This window comes from Pongo abelii, chromosome 19 (assembly GCF_028885655.2).
Source record: "Pongo abelii isolate AG06213 chromosome 19, NHGRI_mPonAbe1-v2.0_pri, whole genome shotgun sequence".
NCBI lineage: Eukaryota > Metazoa > Chordata > Mammalia > Primates > Hominidae > Pongo > Pongo abelii.
In genome coordinates, this window is record NC_072004.2 from 78,814,256 (window position 1) to 78,837,679 (window position 23,424).

Consider the following 23,424-nt stretch of genomic DNA (forward strand, 5'->3'; position numbering starts at 1 on the left):
TCGGGGTAAAATATCCATCACCTCAAGCAGTTATCCTTTGTGTTTCACACAATCCAATTATACTCTTTTAGTTATTTTTAAATGTTTGATTAAATTATCTTTTACTATAGTCACCTTGTTGTGCCACCAAATTCTAGGTCTTATTTATTCTTTCTATGTTTTGTACCCATTAGCCATGCCCACCCTTTCCACCAACCCCTCCCCAGCCCTGACTACCCTTCCTAGCTGGTAACCATCCCCTACTGTCTATCTCCATGAGTTCAGTTATTTTAATTTTTAGCTCTGACAGATAAGTGAGAACACGCAATGTTTGTCTTTCAGTGCCTGGCTTATTTCACTTAACGTAATGACCTCCAGTTCCATCCATGTTGTTCTAAATGGCAGGGCCTCATTCTTTTTAATGGCTGAATAATACTCCATTGTGTATATGCACCACATTTTGTTTATCCATTTGTCTGTTGGTGGACGCTTAAGTTACTTCCAAATCTTGGCTATTGTGAATAGTGCTGTAACAAGCATGGAACTGCAGATATCTCTTCAATATACTGATTTCCTTTCTTTTGGATGTATACCTAGGACCAGGATTGCTGGATCATATGGTAGTGTCACAGGATCTTTGGGGTGTTGCTTTGCCAGCCAGAAACCTCTGTGGCTGGCAGAGCCTTCTGCCCGAGTATTGCTCACACCCTTTGGGATCGTTCTGCCTACTCGGCTCAGCAGGCTGCACTCAGCTCTTGCTACTGGCCCAGATCCCACACCTCCCAAGGGTGAGCCAGGCACAGAGCAGTGAGCAGTGTGTGGACGAGAGAGCATGGGGTCCGGCCACTGCACAACCAGGCACACTGGCTGCTGCAGCAGGGCAGGCAACTCCAGGCACCAGCATAGGTGCCAGCTGCATGTCAGGCTGCGATTGTACCAAACATATTGCACGCGGCTTCCACTGCAGGCAACCACGTCTGGACAAGGGGAATGTGGTGGCGCCTGGAAGCTTGGAGACACCAGGAACTGCCGAGCCCAAAGAGGTTGTCACAGCCATGGCTCAGGGAGTCTGTAGGTCTGGGCTCCTCAAAGAACTGCAGCTCTTCTCTCCTTCTCATCATCCACAACGTGGCGAGCAGTGGGGCATGTTTCAGCCCTGTTTCTGTTTCAGCTCTTTCAGTCCCGCCATTCAGTAGGTCCTGAGATCTTGTCCTGCATCCAGGAAGAATGATGTTCATGGACAACTGGAGAGTGAGCAATGCAGAGAGGAGCTTCGTTGAGCAACAGAAGAGCTCTCAAGAGATCCAAAGTGGGAAGCTCCTTTCCGCAAGCAGGTCATCCCTGCAAGTGTCCAGTTCTCACCAGAGAGGAGACCGGGGTTGAGTAGCTCCTATGCACAGGCAGGTTGTCCCTACAAGTGTACAACCCTCAGCAGAGAGGAGACCTGGAATGGGTAGCTCCTATCTACAGGCAGTTTGTCCCATCAAGTGTGCAGCCCTCAGCGGAGAGGAGACCCGGAGTGGATAGCTCCTATGTACAGGCAGGATGTCCCGACAAGTGTGCAACCCTCAGCAGATAGGAGACCTGGAATGGGTAGCTCCTATCTACAGGCAGTTTGTCCCATCAAGTGTGCAGCCCTCAGCGGAGAGGAGACCCGGAGTGGATAGCTCCTATGTACAGGCAGGATGTCCCGACAAGTGTGCAACCCTCAGCAGATAGGAGACCTGGAATGGGTAGCTCCTATCTATAGGCAGGTTGTCCCATCGAGTGTTCAGCCCTCAGGGGAGAGGAGACATGGAGTGGGTAGCTCCTGTCTGCAGGCAGATTGTCTCATCTCCATGAGTTTGGCTGAGTCCAGGGTTTTTATGGGCTTCAGAAGGGAGGACATGCATGCTAATTGGTTCATGGGCAGGCCTGGAAAAAGCACCATAAGTTCTCACTCAGGGCCACGGACTCCACCCAGGACTGACAGCCCAGCCCCCATGCTTCAGGCCGTTTCTGACCTGAAGTTGGGGCTTCACTGGGGACCCACCCCTTTCCACCCAGGAGCCTGTCTGCCTCCTGCCACCATCAATCATGTCATCCATGGCACCCAGGCTGTTCATGCCAAGAGGCACCTGCAGGCCTGCACCGAGCCACCCTCCCATGCTCGTCAGTGCCCAAAGTCCAGAGGGGACTGAGGCAGCTTGGGGCTGGCATGTCAACGCTTTCCTGAACACACATACACCTGGCCGGGTCACAACAGTGCCCAGCTTCAGCCTCAGCTTTGCTCCAAAATCAGAGTGGGCGCTGGGAGCAGGGAGAAGCCAAGTAGAGCTGGCACTTCTGAGCCTGCGAGGGTAGGGGGATCTTCCCAGGCCCCCAAGAGCACATGGATGCCCATGTCTGCAGCCATGGCTGGGCAGGGCTCCCACCCTGACAACTCAGGAGGGGGCAGGGCTCCCGCCTGTTTACAGCTCACCCTAGACTCTATAGTTTTTTTAGGAACCTCCAAACTGTTCTCCATATAGATTGCACTAATTTACATTCCCACCAACAGCGTACAAGGCTTCCCTTTTCTCCACATCCTTCTCAGCATTTTTTTATTGCCTGTCTTTTGGATAAAAGCCATTTTAACTGGGATGAGATGATATCTCATGGTAGTTTTCATTTGAATTTCTCTGATGATCAATGATCGTATACCTCTTTGCCATTTGTGTGTCTTCTTTTGAGAAATGTCTATTCAGATCTTTTGCCCATTTTTAAATCATATTATTAGATTTTTTCCTATAGAGTTGTTTGAGCTCTTTATATATTCTGGTTATTAATCCCTTGTCAGATGGGTAGTTTGTAAGTATTTTCTTCCATTCTATGGGTTGTCTCTTCACTTTGTTGTTTCCTTCCTTTGCTTTGCAGAAGCTTTGTAACTTGATGAGGTCCCATTTGTCCGTTTTTGCTTTGCTTGTCTGTGCCTTTGGGGTATTGCTCAAGAAGTCTTTGCCCAGACCAATGTCTTGAAAAGTTTCCCTAATATTTTCTTTTAATAGTTTCGTAGTTTCTGGTTTTAGATTTAAGTTTGTAATCCATTTTGATTTGATTTTTGTATATGGTGAGAGATAGGGATCTAGTTTCATTCTTCTGCCTACTGATATCCAGTTTTCCCAGCACCATTTATTGAAGAGACTGTCCTTTCCCCAAAGTATGTTCTTGGAAACTTTTTTAAAAATGAGTTCACTGTAGATGTATGAATTTATTTCTAGGCTCTCTATTCTGTTCCACTGGTCTACATGTCTGTTTTTATACCAGTACCATGCCGTTTGGGTCTATAGTATAATTTGAAGTCAGGCAATATGATTCCTCCAGTTTTGTTCTTGCTTAGGATAGCTTTGGCTGTTCTGGGTCTTTCACTAACACTTGACTATTAGTAGATGAGCTTACCTCCCTGGGACTATTAGTGCTTCATCTCTTTTCAGAGTCTAGACATTCTTCACTTCTAATTCTTCTCTATCTTCCACTGAGTGGTAATCAGTCTGATGTCATAGTTTAGTTGTGTGATTTCCAAGAAGATATTTCATTGACCTGTAATATTATTGGGGATTTATCTAATTTACCAATGAATATTTTTTCCTGTTATCCACTTTCTAACCCCCTATTGGCATCAAGAGTAAATCTGAGACTCATATCTGAAGTAGTGACCCAATGTCATGGTTTTGTGATATGACAAATGGGAGGAATTACATGAAATCTAATATATATTTTGAAATATGTTCAGTTTGCCAACACATTGAATGTCTTTTAGCTTTACAAGTTTGTTTTGTCTCAGCATAAATCATGGGATCGACATCTGTTAGTCAAATAGGCAAACTGTTTCCATCTTTCACCCTGTCAGACCATTAGAAGATGGGCCACAGCAACATTTTTTTTTTCGTTTTCCAAATCCAAAATGAAATTTGGAAAAAAGCTGCTAATTATAATTCTTCTCCAAACCCAGTTAAAACTGAGAACTACTTATTCTGTCATAAAAACTTATGAGAGATTTCCTAAGTCTGTATACATACAGAGATATAGTTCTGCTTATGATAAGTTGGAAACAGTGCATCATTTTATGACTTGGCAAGAATATACTTGATCTTAGCCAAAAGGCCCAGAAGCGATGACTTGGCAAGAATAAATGCTTAGCATTTACTTATTCATGAAGCATTTACAGGCCAGGCAAGGTGGCTCATGCCTGTAATCCCAGGGCTTGGGAAAGCCAAGGTGGGAGAATCACTTGAGGCCAGGAGTTCAAGGTTACAGTGAGATATGTCATGCCACTGCACTCTAGCCTGGGTGACAGAGTGAGACCCTGACTCTCAAAAAAAAAAAAAAAATTATGGAACAGCCAACTAATGAAAACACAGAGGAGACTTATATCTATATTGTTTGTAAAAGGTAATACGCTTTATGTGTTTAAAAATACATATAGAGCTTTTTTAAGGTGGATATGTTCAGTATAGTGAATACTGGTTACAGCAACTTAATCTAAAATGAGGTAGAAGTAGGGCAGGTGATTAAGGGAAATTTCTTGTACTGAAAGTAGCACAGGAATTAGTGGCTAATTATCCTATTAATGAGTCTCTGAAACAATACTGGCTGGATCAAAAGATAAGAACCCCACAAGTTTTCCTAGGTTGTCAAACCAAGATTAATGGCACAGCAGTCAGGAGGAGCTATTGCCAGTGTAGTGGAACATGACAGCATATTCTCTTTTTTTGCGAGTAAAGCAATTCACTCGGCCATCTCTAGAGACTTTCAAAAGCAAGTAGATCTCCACATTTAGTCAAATCAACATTAATAGCATTCCATCCTCTCAACCATAAGAAGCCACAGCTGTGAGACATGAATTTACTGTAGCCATCCACATATCCAGTTGGTTCTACCACCCAAATTTCACTTGCAAGTATCTGTTTGTTTCCATCTCTAATGATCATAATGACCACATCCTGGGATCTCACATGGATTACTTTCACCTCTTAATTGGTCTCCCTTCTTGCCCTCTTTGAGTCCATTCTCCACCAGCAGCCAGAGCAATCTTATAAAAACACAAATCAGACCATGTAACCTCTTCCTGAAAATCCTCCGGTGGCTTTCTATGATTAGAGTAAAATCAAAGCCAGATTGTTCAAAGCCCTGTATTTATAGATATAGCTTCTGCCTCCCTCCCTGAATTAAGTTCATTCTTTCTCCCTCTTATTCACAATTTTCTGCCAGTTTCTAGAACTTGCACTTTCCCACCTCCGGGCCTTTGCACTTAACAGTTGCCTCCATCTGGAGCTCACTTTCCCAGGCATCTCATCACATAGAAAGATCTCTCACTCCTCCTTCAGATCTCAGCTTAAATGCCACCTCCTCAGAAAGACTTCTGCTTGTCACGTTATCGAAGTAAGTGCCTCCTGGTTTATATCTTAATCATAACATCCTTTTTACCTCCTTTCTAACACTTATCACAATTTATTATTAATTGTAGGTGAGTACTCGTTTTTGTCCACTCTTCTGTCTAAAATGAACTCAATGAGGACAAGAACCTTCTCTGTATTGCTCTCTGTGTCTTCCTAATGATTAGTAGAGTGCCTGGAACACAGTAAGCGCACAGTAAATTTTTTTTTGATGATGAACTAATGAACCAACAAAGGAATGATAAGTGGTACTAATTTTAAGCTAGCAACTTAAAATATTTGAGAAACTCTTCCCACAACTCAACAGATAGTATCTTTTGTTCACTCGGGAGTTAAGTGAAGACACGCATTTCAGCAAGTGTTCAGTGAATATTTATTAAGTAATATATTTAAGGCTCTGTCTTAAGCACTGCTGGGAATACAAATACAAGTAAGATCTGTCTACCAAGACTTACAGGTTAGTGTTTTTAACAGACACATTTATAACTAGCTATAATTCAAGGCAGAGTGCTGTGCTAGAAGTATAAACAAAGAGCTGAGGGGCATGGAGGAGGAAGAGAGAAGTGATCAGTTTTCCTATGACTACCATTGGTGTTTCAAACTGTGACATTTCAGTGGAGTCATAGCTCTTCTGCCTCATGAAGCCCTGCCAGCTACCTAAAGACTTCTTGTTGGAACAGAGAAAAGATGACCGTTTTCCTAGAGCTAGAGATGCATTAACAGAACAGAAAGGCAGTAGGAAGATGTGAGGCAAAGTGGGAGAAAGCAGCAAATTCCTATTCAGATTCTATATTTACAAGGAAATAATGCTTTTCCACTCATTTCTACAAAGGTACCTTTTGGTCATACTTATAATTTACTTTCACGAGGGTCATACATTTCCATATTGACTATAAAACAGTAGCACAGGGGAACCAGAAATATATTTTGAATTCAGCTTCCATGAGAAAGCCATAAAAAAAATGCCAAAGCAGTTACTGACTGATAAGTGAAAAATGGAAGAAATAATTTTCTCCAAGAAGCATGGGTATCATTTGCTGAGAATGGATAGCAACAAGCAGACTATAAGACAGCAACAACTGAAGTTTAACTGTTGGCAGAATTTTTAAGAAGTGGAAAAGATCGGGATTGTTAACCTATTCTTGATACTTGAGTCGTATGCACACTCATTTCACAGTCTAACAGCGACAGCAGAAATACCTGCAAATTCAAAGTCAAATTGAGTACTGAATTGGAAAGTGAATCTGGAAGTCCTTGTATTGCTCTTCCTTGTACCCACCTGCTTGGTTTTATTCATTCATGAAACATGAAACACTTAGTGAGCTTCTTCTCCTCTATACCGAGGACTGTGCTAACCACTAGAGAAACTTAGGTGGCTTAAGACACCCCTGACACTAAAGCCATTATACTCTAAAGCAAGCTTGTCCAACCCACGTCCCATGGGCCACATGTGTCCCAGGGAGGCTTTGAATGTGGCCCAACACAAATTCGTACACTTTCTCAAAACATGATGAGATTTTTTTGCAATTTTTTTAGCTCATCTGGTATCTGTAGTGTTAGTATATTTTATGTGTGGCTCAAAACAATTATTCTTCTTCCACTGTGGCCCCAGGAAGCCAAAAGATTGGACACCCTTGCTCTAAAGGGAAGTCAGGCACACACAGCAACCAACAATAGTGCCATAGTACAAAGTATTGAAGGAACCTAGACAAAGAGGAAATACTTTTCAGAAGAGGTAACATTAAAGTTCAGCCTTGAAGTATGGGTTGAATTCCCTTAAGCAGCAAGGGAATGCAGGAGCCCTGTAGGCAGAAAGGAAAAGGTAATGCAGTAACAGAAACAAGGAGGAGTGAGAACGTATGAAATGCCTTTGGGGAACTGTGAGCAGCTATGATGAGAGAATAAGATGCATGATCAGGAAGAGAGGATGATAGGTGTCACTGGGAAAACCTTAAATGCCATGTTTAAGACTTTTTAATTCTGTAGATAACAGGGAGCCTCTGTAGCCTTTTGAGGAGGAAGAAACAAAGATCTGATAACTCTGGTGATGTGAAAGATAGCTCTGACTAGTGATGTATGGAAGATGAGTCGAAATGAAGGGAAGAGACTGCAAGTTGGGCTACTAATTAAGAGGTTTATAGCAGTAGTCTAGGTGAGGAATGGTAAGACCTATAACAGGAGAATAGAGAGCAGAGTGTATGTGGGAGAGATATTTTGGTGTTACCCAAAAGCACTTGGTCTTTTTTTATATGGTATGTGAAAGGTCAGGACAGAGGGATCAAAAATGACGAGATTTATCTTGAATGATGGATAATAGTGATGCTACTAACTAACATAGAACTTTCTGAATGGAGGAGGGGCTCTAACATGAGCAAAGGCAGGAGGAAGAACAGGCTTATGGGGAGAAAGTGAGTCCTATTTTGGACATGTTCGTAATGAATTGCCTCTGAAGAAAGATGTACAGAATATATTTAGGAATGTGCCTTTAGAAAATAGACAAAGAGAAGGCTCAAGGCATGCAACTATAAATTTGTGCATTACCAGCAAATAACTGACAGTAGAAGCCATAGTACTAAACGAGATCACCCAAGAATATAAAGTAGGAAGTTTAGAAGCATGAAACAGAATAGTTATATTTAAATGCTAAAAGAAGATGATGAGCCAAATAGTAATTTAGAGGAGAATTAGAAAGAGAAACAAGAGGAAGTAAGGTCATGGAAGTCAAAGGAGAGGGCAATTTCAAGGAGGGGATGCTCACCAGTACCTTGTACTGCAATAAGGCAAAGGGTAAGAGGCCATATATGGCTTTTGCATAGAATGGTTGGTAGCAGAAGTCCAATTCCCATAAGTTAAAAACTACATGTGAAATGAAAAAGTAGAGACCACTACCATAGACTCAACTTCCCCAAATTTTAGCACTGAAGGAAGGGAAAAGTTTGACCATGTTGGTTGACACTGGAAAACAGGAAGATAAAAAGTAAGAGACTAAACATAGAAGAGAGGCAAAGGATGATGAGTTCTAGAAACCTGGCTATCAGAAGGGCAACTTAAAGTCCTTTTTGAACAAACCTTTTTGAACTTTTGGAAACCCATATCTTTTTAGTTGCCACACTTGTGTTCCTAGTAGGGCTCAGGAGCTACAGAACATTAAGAACCTGGCCAGAAGACGCCTTTGTCCAACTGGCAGAAAGGGAGATGGAGGCATGGGGATCCTTGCCAGAAGGAGTAAATTCTCCATGTCCTAAACAATGATTACCTGATTGTATCTTCTGAATTTCTCAGAGGAATTAATCTTACTGAAAATACCACTTTATCAGGTCATCCTACAAGTTACTTTTTTGCAAACACAAAGACCCTTAGTAACACAAGAGAAACATCCATTTAAAGGAACTTCCCTCTTTCACCTTTCCCTCTTCATGGTGGGCTCTGGTAGGGAATCTATCGATGATACCATAGTTTGAATACTTCCAGCTAGCTGTGAGTTTGAAAAATTACTTCATGTTGGCTAGGAATGAGTGGTTTGGAATAGACAGGCTTTTATGCTGGAAGGCTGCTAGGGATAGAAAGTGACTCATTACTGTCACGGGACACAAGGACTCCTCTTCCTTTTTTCTTCTCATGGAGTGTGCTTCGACAATCTTGTGGAAAGGAATAATAATTTCAGCTTTTTTTTTCTTTTTTTTGAGACAGGGTCTCACTCTGTTGCCCATGCTAGAGTGCAGTGGCATGATCTCAGCTCATTGCAGCCTCTGCCTCCCAGGTTCAAGTGATTCTCCTGCCTCAGCTTCCTGAGTAGCTGGGATTACAGGCATGTACCACCATGCCAGGCTAATTTCTGTGAGTAGCTGGGATTACAGGCATGCCCCACCATGCCAAGCTAATTTTTGTATTTTTAGTAGAGACGGGGTTTTATCATGGTAGCCAGGCTGGTCTCGAACTTCTGGCCTCAAGTGATCTGCCCGCCTTGGCCTCCCAAAGTGCTGGGATTACAGGTGTGAGCCACCTCGCCTGGCCTAACTGCAGTTTTTATCCCTCCATCCTTATCTTCCCTACACAAAAAAAAAGACCAAGTGCTTTTGAGTATCACCAAAATGTCTCTCCCACATACACCTTGCTCTCTCTTCTCATTTAATAGGTCTTAGCATTTCTCACCTAGCCTGTTGCTATAAACCTCATAACTGGTGTCCCAACTAGTATCCCAAATATCTAATTTATGAGGATATTATGTTTGTTTCTGCCCATTTTCACTGATATTGAGATAAACAGTTCCTTAGTCCTCCTCCTTTCTTTTTTTTTTATTTGAGACAGTCTCACTCTGTCGCCCAGGCTGGAATGCAGTGGCGCAATCTCGGCTCACTGCAACCTCCGCCTCCCAGGTTCACACCATTCTCCTGCCTCAGCCTTCCAAGTAGCTGAGACTACAGGCACCCGCCACCACGCCCAGCTAATTTTTTGTATTTTTAGTAGAGACAGAGTTTTACCATGTTAGCCAGGATGGTCTCAATCCTGACCTCGTGATCCGCCTGCCTCGGCCTCCCACAGTGCTGGGATTACAGGCGTGAGCCACCACGCCCGGCCTTCTTAGTCCTCCTTTCTACTCTTTCTTCATCCTTCTATCCATCCCCTGTTAGCAATCCCTCAAAAAGTAATTCTCTTGTTTTATTTAAGGTAATGCTAACTACTGAAATAAGTAAACCCCAAAACCTAAATGATTTATCACAATAGAAATTTATTTTTCACTCACATGAAGTCCAAAGGCACCACATGGTTTGGAAGAGGTCTGCCCTGTACTGTTTTTCAGAGACGCAGGCCAATGGGGGCTCTGCCATCTTTCACACACTGCTTCCCAGGGTAATTACTTGTTTTCATCAACTGGCTGATGGGGGAAGAAAAAAACCGTGGAAGAGTGGAAGATTCTTCTGGGCCAGGTCTGAAGTGAATATTATTTCTGTCTGCATTTCATTAACCAGAACTGAGTCACATAACCCCACTTGAATGCAAGGTCCCTGGCAAGGAAGCCACTTGCCAACAAGAACTCTTGACTTGGAAGGGGAGCACAATCTTTGGAGGCAGCCAGCCATCTCTGCCTCATAATTCTCGTCTCACTAGGTCTCTTTAAATAACCCACATTAACCTCTGTAATATAAAGACACTTCACAGCAGCACATATTATTTCCACCAAAATTATAAGATAGGCTTTAGATTATAAGCATTTTCTTGCCAGCTGGCTGTAACTATACCACTTTGTCACATCTGACCCTCACACAGAATATCAAAGCACCTGGCCAGGCATGGTGGCTCATGCCTGTAATCCCAGCACTTCGGGAGGCCGAGGCAGGTGGATCACCTGAGGTCAGGAGTTCGAGACCAGCCTGGCTAACATGGTGAAACCCCATTTCTACTAAAAATACAAAAAATTAGCCAGGCGTGGTGGCATGCACCTGTAATTCCAGCTACTCAGGAGGCTGAGGCAGGAGAATCGCTTGAACCAGAGAGGCAGAGGTTGCAGTGAGCTGAGATCACACCATTGCACTCCAGCTTGGGCAACAAGAGCAAAATTCTGTCTCAAAAAAAAAAAAAAAAAAAAAAAATCAAAGCACCTCAGTGTTGTTTCTCTGAAGCATTGGAAGGTTGTATATTAAGTTTGTCATCATAAGTTAATGAAGTCTGTGTGACTCCATATTAGTAACTCTGACTAGAACAGTGAGAAACTATCCATGCTAGAAATATCCAGATTTATTTGCTAGCATGTTTTGGTACTACAAATAGAAACTTTAAGACTAGCTATCTCCTGGGGTGCTAAGTGAAAACCTATTAGAAAAGCAAACATAATGCCATTGTATATTTTGTGTAAAACAACTGTTATCCAACTTCCATACTGTTAAATGAGGATAGAGGGGAGTGATTCTTGCTTTAGAAAGGGTTTTTCTCTAAAAGACTCCATAGCTCTGAACTCTTGAGGTACAGGATCATCAAGTGGCAGTAGTCCCTCACTGCCTTGTAACCCGTAGTTATCCAGAAGTGAGTTTCATTTGTCTCCGGTATCAAGGGACTACTCTTGCCTACAAATGAGAATGCAAGTAGAATTTGCTCTCTGCTATTCTGGATACCACCTTCTCTGACTTTTGTCAAAACGCACATATTTATCCAGCAAAGGGAAGAAGGGAGAGTGCTGGGGGAAGGATCCTCAACTGTGACCTGTGATCGACTCTCTCCTAAAATATCTAAAATCAAATATACCTTGAATATAAGATTTACTATCCTCCTGAAAACCTCTGGTCTACATGAGAAATTTATATTCTTCCTGTTAGCCTAATTTTTACCTTGTTTCTTAGGGACCAGTTAGCTCTGTCCTTATCCTCCCCTCTGCCTGAAGTTACACTTCCAGGTTGCATTTGCTAGCAGTGAATGGCATCTGTACCCCAGTAATTTTTCCCTGATCTGTGGGCTTCTCTTCTGGCTGCAAAGGTAGTAGGGTACAGTGTGGAAGGGTAAGGATCAGGGTTAAGGACAGGATATCACATTTCACCCTGCTACACACATTAAAGACTAAAGTTCCATTTGAACACACAGTCATCTTCCTATATGTTTAAAGTCATTTGTGGTTACTGGTCATTCCTTTAGTTTAGCATTACACTAGTTACTCTGGAGAATATAAAAGAAATACAAAATAAAATACATTCACTTAATATGTCTCACTTAATTCTTACCACAGTCCTGAGAGGTAGATATTACTATCCCTGTCTCACAAAGAGGTTCAGTATCTTGTCTTAGGTTATAAAGTGTGTAAGTGGCAGAACTAGGATTTAAAAGTAGGTCTGTTTGACTTTTAGGGATGAAGAGGCAGCACTGTGAATGCCAGTAAGGAAATTTGTGAAGTAACTTTGAATCACAAGATGGTATTATATAAGCTATGTGAAAATAATTCTCTTCTGTCTTCACTTCCCTACCCCATGGCCTTTATGACCATATCTGAACCCATATTAAAGTTGATTATGATTACCATCTTTTTTTGTTTTTTTTTGAGATAGGGTCTTGCTCGTCACCCAGGCTGAAGTGCAGTAGCACGATCACAATTTGCTGCAGCCTCAACCTCCCAGGCTCAAGTGATCCTCCCACCTCAGCCTCCCAAGTAGCTAGGAGCACAGGCACATGCCACCACAGCCGGCTAATTTTTTAAATGTTTTGTGGAGATGGGGTCTTGCTATGGTATCCAGGCTGGTCTCAAACTCCTGGACCCAAGCAATCCTCCTGCCTCAGCCTCCCAAAGTGCCAAGACTACAGGTGAGAACCACTGTGCCTTGGCCTCATCATCTTTAATTATAAAGGGAAAGCATAGTTGTGCTCTGTCATGCTTTAAAAATCACGCTTCCTAGAGCTGTCTCTACTTTATTTCTTACCTACTCTTTCTCAAAATGCCAATCAAAAAGTGTCAAAATCATGGTTGCTGATTTTAATTATGTTAAAATTAAAGAATTCAGAGTTTATACTATACAAATGAGTATATTGTTCTTTACAGTGGTGGATTTTTTTTCACACAAATGTGCTCTGAAACAAAAACCAAGTTGCTAATCTTAGTGTGGTAATGGAACTAGGTTTCAGTGGAACTAGGTTTCAGTAGAACTAGATTTCAAAAACACTGAAGTTCTCATTCTAGTTCTTTTACTTCCTAGGCATGTGAGCTGGGTCTGTCCCTCAATCTTGCTTAGTCTCAGTCAATCCTCTGCCATAATATTGGGAGTAGTATTTACTGCTATACCTATGGTATAATGATTTTTTGAGAATCTAAAAATTATTAAAGTATTTGTCTGGGTGCAGTGACTCAGGCCTGTCATCCCAACAGTTTGGGAGTCCAAGCCGGGCAGATAACCTGAGGTCAGGAGTTCAAGACCAGCCTAGCCAACATGGTAAAACCCCATCTCTACTAAAAATACAAAAATTAGCCAGGCATGGTGGTGCACGCTCATAATCCCAGCTACTTGGGAGGCTGAGGCAGGAGAATTGCTTGAACCCAGGAGGCAGAGGTTGCAATGAACCAAGATCATGCCACTGTACTCCAGCCCAGGCAATGGAGTGAGACTCTGTCTCAAAAAATAATTATTAATATTAAGTATTTTGATTTTTCAGTTGTTGTTGTTGGGTTTTGGTTTTTTGTTGTTTTTTTTTTTTGAGACAGGGCCTTGCTGTGTTGCCCAAGCTGGAGTGCAATGGTGTAATCATAGCTCACTGCAGCCTCAACAGCCTGGGCTTAGGCAATTTTTCTGCTTCAGCCTCCCAAGTAACTGGAACTACAGGCACACGCCAGCACAACTGGCTAACTTTTTAACTTTTTTGTAGAGACAGGGTCCTGCTTTGTTACCCAGGCTAGGCTCGGACACCTGGACTCAAGTGACCCTCCCACCTTGGCCTCCCAAAGTGCTGGGGTTACAGGTGTGAGCCATCATGCCTGGCCCAAAGTATTTCGAAAACCATAAGATACACAGGTGTAAGATGTTATTATTTACTCATCCATTCTGCAAATATATACTCCTATTACCTAGACTCTGTTGAGGATAGAGGCCATGCTTTTTCACACGTGTGGAGTAGAGCAACATAGAAGAGTGCTGTGCAGTGGGTGCTATAATGGAGATGTGTACCAGGTACAACAGGAACCTAAGGAAGGAACCCCTGAGTTTATTGGGGGCACCAGGGAAGGCTTCACAGAGGAGATGATGTGAGTTGCCATTTGAAGAATGAGAAATTGTTTTTCTGATGAACTAAACAGGAAAGAGAATTCCAGGCAGAGGGAAAGCATGTTTGAAACCCTACAGATAATTTACTCTGTCTAGAATTGAAAGGATAAGGTAAAAAGGTAAAGACAGACAAATAGACAAGGGACAAATTATGGAAAGCCTTTGGATACCATGCTAAGGAATTTAAATTTTATATCAAAGGGAAAATAAAACTAGCAAATAATTTTGAGCAGAATTTTGATCCGGTTTTTGCAGTGTAGATTATTGGGATGTCCAGGGAGCAAGCAGTAAAGAATAAAATGAAGAGAATGAGATTCTTGTGTCTTTTCAGGAGAGAAAGTATAGGAGAGGGGGGAAATAGCTACTACGTTTTATGCCTGAGTAACTGGCAATATTTAAAAAAAAGAGAAAGAGATGGTTTTGAGGGAAAGCTCCAACTTCAAAAAGTGAGCTTGATAGTGATGGAGGTGGAGAGATCCAGCAGACTGAGAAGCAAAATTAAATCTCAGTGCTCAAGTCACCATGGGAGCCAATATAGAATGTACATTGCTGTTTCCCCTTATGTCCTACATACCACAAACTTTGAGTCCAGTGTACTGATCAGAACCATCCTTTTAGTAATAATGTAGCATGCTTGTATTCAAAAAGAAATGAACTATAGTTGCCACCTTCATCTTATCCTTGACCTGTATTGCTTGCTGTTTCTCCTCAGTGCCTGATGCAAAAGCAAGCAGTTATCTCTAGCCAGCTGAAATGAAGACTAGAGAAATGCAGACATCTCACCAGCATTTCTTAGTTGTGGTGGTAAAATGAAAACACTAGGGCAAAGTCAATTCTATGTCTAATTGAAAATTTATTTCCTTGTCAAGCACAAGCTTTTTTACATTAATCCCAATAGGCATGAATTCTCATTAACAGCCTAAAGCATAGATAGTGAATCAGAGACTTATATTCAGAAGTTCTAGTCACAGTGGAACAGCCATGGATGAGTAACTTAAGGTAATAATTCTTATACCAGGGAGGCTACAATAATTTTACTGTTAAGAGCTGAATGGAATTTTGAGATCTTGAGAGTAAGATACTTCATAAATGCTTTGTATTGTTGTCTAACTTCCATATGGTCTGTTAAAATAACTTATTCAAAAAGAACAATCTCTATTGAAAAAAACTAAAATAGGCTGGGCACAGTGGCTCACGCTTGTAATCCCAGCACTTTGGGAGGCTGAGGCGGCCAGATCATGAAATCAGGAGTTCAAGTCCAGCCTGGCCAGCATGGTGAAACCCCATCTCTACTAAAAATACAAAAAATTAGCTGGGCATGGTGGCACATGCCTGTAATCCCAGCTATTTGGGAGGCTGAGACAGGAGAATTGCTTGAACGTGAGAAGTGGAGGTTGCAGTGAGCTGAGATCACACCACTGCACTCCAGCCTGGGTGACAGAGCGAGACTTCATCTCAAAAAGAAAAAAGTAAAATAACCTGTCAACTAAATTGAGTTTTCATGGGATAAATAAGAGTTCAGGGCCGGGTGCGGTGGCTCATGCCTGTAATCCCAGCACTTTGGGAGACCGAGGTGGGTGGATCACGAAGTCAGGAGATCGAGACCATCCTGGCTAACACAGTGAAACCCCGTCTCTACTAAAAAATACAAAAAAAAAAAAAATTAGCCGGGCGTGGTGGCAGGTGCCTGTAGTACCCGTATGTTGTGGGAGGGACCCGGTGGGAGGTAATTGAATCATAGGGGCAGTTTCCCTCATGCTGTTCTCGTGATAGCTGATAGTTTTATAAGTGTCTGGCATTTCCTCTGCTGGCACTCATTGTCTCTCCTGCTGTCCCGTTAAGAGATGCCTTCTGCCGTGACTGTAGAGTTTTTAAGTGTCAGTAAAGAACCTGGAACACAGGGGATGGGACAGCTCCCATCATACATAGGAATCATCAAATGGATTTCATTCCAATAAGATTTTAAAAACGGACTTTAATTTTTGCCTTTACAGAATTTCTAAATTGTAGTGGATACCAGGTCACCTTGTTTGATTGAATAAATTAACCATAATAGAAAGGAAGTTATTTAATTGGGAGAATGTCTCAGACAGGTGTAGCTTGCATGGAATCATCGGTATCATCTGAGGGTGTGAGTCCAGGGTTCTTTCAAACTCGTAAAATCTGGAAATTGCCACTGAACTCTTTTTTTTTTTTTTTTTTTTTAGATGGAGTCTCGCTGTCGCCCAGGCTGGAGTGCAGTGGCACAATCTCGGCTCACTGCAAGCTCCGCCTCCCGGGTTCATGCCATTCTCCTGCCTCAGTCTCCCAAGTAGCTGGGACTGCAGGTGCCCACCACCACGCCCAGCTAATTTTTTGTATTTTTACAAAATGAGGCTTGGGACTTGCACCCTCTGAAGCAATGACCTGAGCTGTATATTGGTCCCTTTTAGCCACAGCTGGGATGCAAGGTACAAAGTCTGGAGACTGCGCAAAGCAGCAAGGCCCTGGGCCCAGCCCACTAAGCCACTTTTTCCTCCTAGGCCTCCAGGCCTATGATGGGAGGGGCTGCCATGAAAACCTTCAACATGCCCTGGAGACATTTTCCCCATTGGCTTGGTGATTCAACATTTGGCTCCTCATTAAGTATGCAGATTTCTGCAGCTGGCTTAGATTTCTCCCTAGAAAATGGGTTTTTATTTTCTATTGCATTGTCAGGCTGCAAATTTTTGAAACTTTTATGCTCTGTCACCTCTTGAATGTTTTGCTACTTAGAAATTTCTTCCACTAGATACCCTAAATCATCTCTCTCAAGTTCAAAGTCCACAGATCTCTGGGGCAACGGCAAAATGCCACCAGTCTCTGCTAAAGCATAGCAAGAGTCACCTTTACTCTTGTTCCCAACAAGTTCCTTATCGCTGTCTGAGACCACCTCATCCTGGACTTCATTGTCCATGTCACCATCAGCATTTTGGTCAAAGCCATTCAACAAGCCTCTAGGAAGTTCCAAACTTTCCCACATTTTCCTGTCTTCTTCTGAGCCCTCCAAACTGTTCCAACCTCTGCCTGTTACCCAGTTCTAAAGTTGCTTCCACATTTTTGGGTAGCACCCTACTCTCTGCAGTACCAACTTACTGTATTAGTCCATTCTCACACTGCTATAAAGAAATACCTGAGACTGGGTGATTTATAAAGAAAAGAGGCTTCGTTGACTCACATGGCTGGGGAGGCCTCAGGAAACCTATAATCATGGCAGAAGGCACCTCTTCACAAGGCAGCACGCACCTATTCACAAGGCAGCAGGAGAGAGAATGAGTGCCAGCCAGGGAAATGCCAGACACTTAGAAAACCATCAGATCTCATGAGAACTCACTATCATGAGAACAGCATGGGGGAAACCACCCCCATAATTCAGTTACCTCCCACCAAGTCCCTCCCATGACATGTGGGGATTATGGGGGTTACAATTCAAGGTGAGATTTGGGTGGGGACACAGAGTCAAAGTATATCAGCCATAGAGAGATGGTTCTAAGTGTCTGCAGTTCTTAGAGGCCATAACAAATGGGGTAAGAAAACACATCTCAAAGGTGATCTAGTGTCCTTTCTTTAATGCCAGATTTTTTCTTCTAAAAAAGTTTTATTGAGCATTTTTATATGCAGTAGACTATGTTAGGCACTATGGAAGATATAAGTAGTTCAGATTTCTTTCGTGAATGTAAATAGAAATACAACCCTAAATATACATACATGTCTCACATACATACACACACACATTAACACTTAAAGAAGTGTATCATTAGGATGCTTTGAGCTGGAAAAAAAACCAGAAAATTCCAATTCAAATAGATTAAACAGAACAGAAATCTATTACCTCATATAACAAGTTCAGAATTAGGGCAGCTAATAGGGCTCAAACTTTATTTTTCTGCAATTCTTTTAGCCTAGCCCTCCTGTTGACTTTGTCCTCAAGCCAGCTGACCACATGATTTACAAGAAAACTAAGGCAGTTCTGGACATCACGGGCAGATAAGACAGTATCCAGAGGCAGACAAAATAGCTTGCTCTTTCATAAACAGGTTTGGGATCTGTTAGCAAGGAGATAATGGGGAACAGATGCCATCAGGAACCTCAATCTAGTGGAGGAGAGAGTATGTGACAGTATGGCAAACACTGTGCTAGAGGATATATAGTCTGCACTGGTGGCCATAGAAAGAAAGCCCTCCATTCTCCTCAGCTGGAGGGAAACGGTAGGGGCTTGGTAGAGGCTGATCAGAGAAAACTTCACTTGGGGAAGAGGTCATGTTGAGTGTGAGGTACTGAGACCTCCAAATGGGGAAGTACAATAGACAGTTGGGTATATACTGGCCTAAGGCTGAGAAGAAAAGTCTAAATAAAGAAAAAGATACAGAATATAGGTGGTGGTGAAGGCTTTGAGGATGGATGAGCTAATCTAGAGCGAGGAAAGAATAGGACCAAGAATGAGATCCTGAAGAACACTGACATTTAAGCATGGGTGGAATGAGAGTTGCTGACAGAGACAGAAAATAAAAATGAAAATCTTGTAATGCCATCTGTGTGTGGGATGGGTGTAAGCCAACTAGAACTGACATTTTGTGGTATTTATACATGTGATTTGGATAAGGAACTGCCTAGGAACCTTTCAATACCCATTCTTTGCCCAGGAGCAGGTGCCCTTCCCCAAAAAACCAGTGGAATGATATAGTTTTGTTGGAGGTGTGACTGGACCTGAAGAGTCCCCCAGCCAAAGCAGAATTGGGGCATTAACATTTCTATTAAAATGAATCAGACCAGACGCAGCGGCTCATGCCTGTAATTCCAACACCTTTGGAGGCCAAGGCAGGTGGATCACCTGAGGTCAGGAGTTCGAGACCAGCCTGGCCAACATGGCGAAACCCCATCTCTACTAAAATAGAAAAATTAGCCAGACATGGTGGTAGGCGCCTGTAATCCTAGCTACTCAGGAGGCTGAGGGAGGAGAATCACATGAACCCAGGAGGTGGAGGCTGCAGTGAGCCGAGATTGCGCCACTGCACTCTAGTCTGGGCAACAGAGTGAGACTCCATCTCAATAAATAAATTAATTAATTAATTAAAATGAATTTCTCTTTTTTTGCAGGAGTGGTCACACCTTACTTGCCTTCTGGTTTTCCCGCCAAGAGGGAAAGCTAAACCGACAGCAGACTATTGAACTGGGACATCACATCCTCAAAGCACACATTTTTAAGGTAATTAAAGCAGCTGGAATCATTTTTCCCCCATCTCTAGAAGACTTTCATATGCTTTATGTAAGAGACTATTTCAGTGTAGTCCCTGCCTTCTGAAGTTCTTTTGCTGCAAACTTGGTTCATCTCCCAACACGTATGGCCTGTTCCTCCCTAGGCCTTTAGAACTACATTGTACGTCTCCCAATGTAACTAACTGATAGGCTTTTCAGGAAATGTGTATGTATAATCATTGACAAGGTGCATATACACCTACAGATGTGTGCTCCATACATGACCTATCATCTCCTGAGGACAGTCATATTGTAGCAATTAGTTGCAGGTTTTCATGATGTCTAAAAAATCACTGAGGGCAATTACTCTTTCAATTTTTTAATAATTGTTTTAGTGACGATAATAACATTCCTGGTGCTATGATTTTCAAACCAACAGTAACCTTCCTTGGAGCTACTTCCCCCAAATCTCTCTTCAAATTATATCCCAGTTTTTCTCCCATTAATTTGAAAACCTGTAAGAACTCTATAACATCAGCTTCTCTCTCAGCCTTCAAAAGGCTGAAATGGAGGACCAAAAAGAGGACACATAATTTGTTTGTGCATGTATGCATTCATTTGTTTATTCATCACTTACTAAGGCATTCAACTAGGTACTAGAGATACAAAAACAAAAAAGATACAATCCCTAATCTCAAGGAATTTGTAGTTCAGATAACGGTTTTGGGTTAACCCACAAAAGTGGAGAAGGAAGTTACTGTCCTAATTTTTCTGTCCCACAGTCTGAGAGTTCGAATCCCTACAGCCTTTTCAGAATTCTTTTCCTGCCTCAGGATGGAAAAATATGGGTATCTTAAACAGTTCTCTGGGTCAGGCTTCCCTCACAGGATATTGTTAAAAAATGAAACCATCGTCTTCAGAGAGAAAGATGGCATTAAGGATAACTTCAAGAGCCTAGCAAATTCTTCCCAATATATAAGCACAGAGCCAGAGCAGCCTGATCATCAGATGGACAGAAGTGAAACCCACAGTGACACATCTTTTATTTGGATCTTACTTGTCTTGTCTAACAAATCACTGTACCAAAAATGACCTTACTTAGTAGGAGCAGAGTGGAGCTAAAATAACTGGCAAGGTATGGCATTCCAGTTTCAAGCACACTAAAAAGTAGCTAATAATTCCATAAACTCTAAGAGCATTGTCCTGCTGTTAGATAGTAACTGAAAGACAGTAACTTAAGTATTAACCTTTTAGCATCACTATCTGCCTAGAATCACATGCAAAGATGAAGCTAATCCCTGCCTTTGTTGCCCCATAAAATAAATACCACATTCACAGAGAAGTAGCATGAAGCTTCATTTGACCAAGCTTCATTTGACCAAGTATTTTATCCCGTACATGGAAACGTACATTTAAACTTGCCCTCCTGTCATTAGCACAGTTTTATCTTATACTGATGCAGACAGCATGGTTGCCTGAGATAAGACTGGCTCCATGTGTGATTCAAGCCATAAATACTCTAGTGTACAGCATATGGTGATGACGTGACTGCAAGCTGAAGAATGAAGACTTGGACTATGGTTTTCCTGGTGCTGCAGTTTACAGGATCCTTTAAATGCAGAGTGTTCCCTGTTGAGAGGCTTTAACTTCTCCCAAACTGCTAGAATTCTCAATCTGCACCAGCTGTGGGTCAAAGACAAATATAGACTTTATGGTTAGAAATAGTTCCACTTGAAACTTCTATTCAGCAGTGACACACAATCCAATGGATTCTTTTTTCCAATTAATTTTACATTTGTCTGGTTTTATCTTCATAAAGGTTATGTTTGTAAATAACCCGCTTTAAAGAAGCTCATTGGATAAGCCCCCAAGGTTAGTTTTTTCCATGATCTTAAGATACCTGAGCCACAGCTAAAGATCTCTAAGATGAGATTGCTCTTGTTTCTTCATGCTTTCCCTGTTTTCTTAAGTATTCAAAAATCTTGAGCAAGCTTATCACTGGCTGGTAAACAGTTTTGTAAATTTAGATTCTAAGGAAGGGACTCCATTACCATTTATTGCTGACAAAAAGATCCCTTACCTGAGCAATAGCTACAGATACTGAAGAGGCATTTTTTCAGGCGATTCGAACTTAAAATTCTCTTTAAGAAACCATGAGCTTAGAATTTAATTATGCATTATTTTTGGCTACATCCTGGCTGGTAATGGGATCACACTTCTCTGCCTGTCATCTTTGTTGAATTGAACCAAACTGAAGCTCTTTTCTCCCATACTTCACAGGATCAAAGGGTCAACTCCACTAACCAGAAGAAATCAAAAGTCCATAGTACAAGTAAAGCTAATATTCCAAATCCAAAGCTATGTATTTCAGGCATATTTCTTATGTATCTACTCCAGCCTCAGTGCAGTTCTCAGTGCTGCTTTGTGGTCCATTTACTGGACCATTTAGTTGACATTCATTTACCAAGGTCCATTCTTACTCAGCTCCTTTTCCCATTTCTTTTTCCTCTAGCTCTTAATAAAGCCAACTAACAAAACAAACAGCCTAACTTGTGAGTCACTGAAAAAGATCAAAGCTACCAAGTGTGACTTCCTTTAACTATTTTCCTCCCCTCGCCAGCAAGTCAATCTATATCATTAGCAATTCTTACCTCTTTTTGTCTTGTTTTAGAAGAAAAGATGTTCCTATTCCTCTTTAATTGCATTATGAAATATAGGAAAGTACAGATAATTGCATGTAATCAAATATTATCTACCAGATTTAACAAATGTTAACATTTTTCCATGTTTGCTTCAAATATTTTTCTTTATTTTTAAGAAACGAATGTAACAAATATAATAGATAACGCTTTTGTATTTCTCTTTAACCCCATTTCTCTGTCTCCCCTAGAGATAACTCCTATTCTAAATGTGTTGGGATTTAGCACATGCTAACACCCCTAACATGTTCTTCTCATCTATATTTTACACTTTTCCAATGTAGGTTCCTATTCATAAACAATATATATAACTATTTTGGGTTTTTTAATACTATAAGATTCTATAACTTTTTTCTCTTTTTCACTCAACATTGTGTCTTTGAGGTTTCTCTATAGATGTAGGTCAGTGATTTTCAACTCTAGCTATACATTCGATTCTCTTGCAGAGTTTTTTTTAAAAATACACACACATTCCTGAGCCTTACTCCCAGAGATTATGAGTCACTGTTCTGGAGTAGAACCTAGGCTTCATTTTTAAAATAGACTTTATTTCTTAGACCAATTTTAGGCTTATATAAAAATTGAACACAAAGTACAGAGTTCCCACATACTCCCCCAACCACAATTTTCCCTATTATTAACATGTTGTACTGATGTGGTACATTTGTTAAAATTGAGGAACCAATAGTGATACATTATTATTAGCTGCAGTCCATCCTTTATGTTAGGGTCCACTCTATGTGTTGTACATCTCTGTAGATTTTGCCAAATGGATAATGTCATGTATTCACCATTAAGTATCATACAGTATAGTTTCATTGCACTAAAATTCCTTTATCCGCCACCTATTCATTCCTCTCCTCTTACCCTCCTCAACCCCTGGCAACCACTGATCTTTTTACTGTTTCTGTAGTTTTGCCTTTCCCAGAATGTCATATAGTTGGAATCACACAACATGTAGAATGTTCAGACTGGCTCCTTTCACTTAGCAATATGCATTTAAGGTTCCTACATGTCTTTTTTGGCTTGATAGTTCATTTCTTTTTATTGCTGAATAATATTTCACTATATGGATTTACTACATTTTATTTAGCCATTCATCTATTAAAGGACGTCTTGGTTGCTTCCAATTTTGGCAATTATGAATAAAGCTTCTATAAACACTAAGAGGCAGGTTTTTATATGAACATAATTTTCAACTCATTTGAGTAAATGCCTTAGTAGTGCAATTACCAGATTGTATGGTAAGACTATGTTTAGCTTGTAAGACATTGCCAGACTAGTTTCCAAAGTGGCTGTGCCGTTTTGCATTCCCACCGGCAGCGACTGATCAGTAGTATTTTTGAAAAGCTTCCCAGGTAATTCTAATGTGCACCCCAGCTTGTG

General features: G+C 41.5%; 1 protein-coding gene across 6 annotated transcripts in view; it reads left to right on the plus strand.

Moving 5' to 3' along the window:
- TANC2 (tetratricopeptide repeat, ankyrin repeat and coiled-coil containing 2) overlaps positions 1 to 23,424 on the plus strand; it is a 486,030-nt gene that overhangs the window by 418,635 nt on the left and 43,971 nt on the right. For all 6 annotated transcript variants that reach the window (XM_054537237.2, XM_054537241.2, XM_024234406.3 and 3 more), the window contains one exon: positions 19,241 to 19,349. In XM_054537237.2, the coding sequence (XP_054393212.1) occupies positions 19,241 to 19,349 (109 nt within the window). The remainder of the gene's footprint in view (positions 1 to 19,240; positions 19,350 to 23,424) is intronic.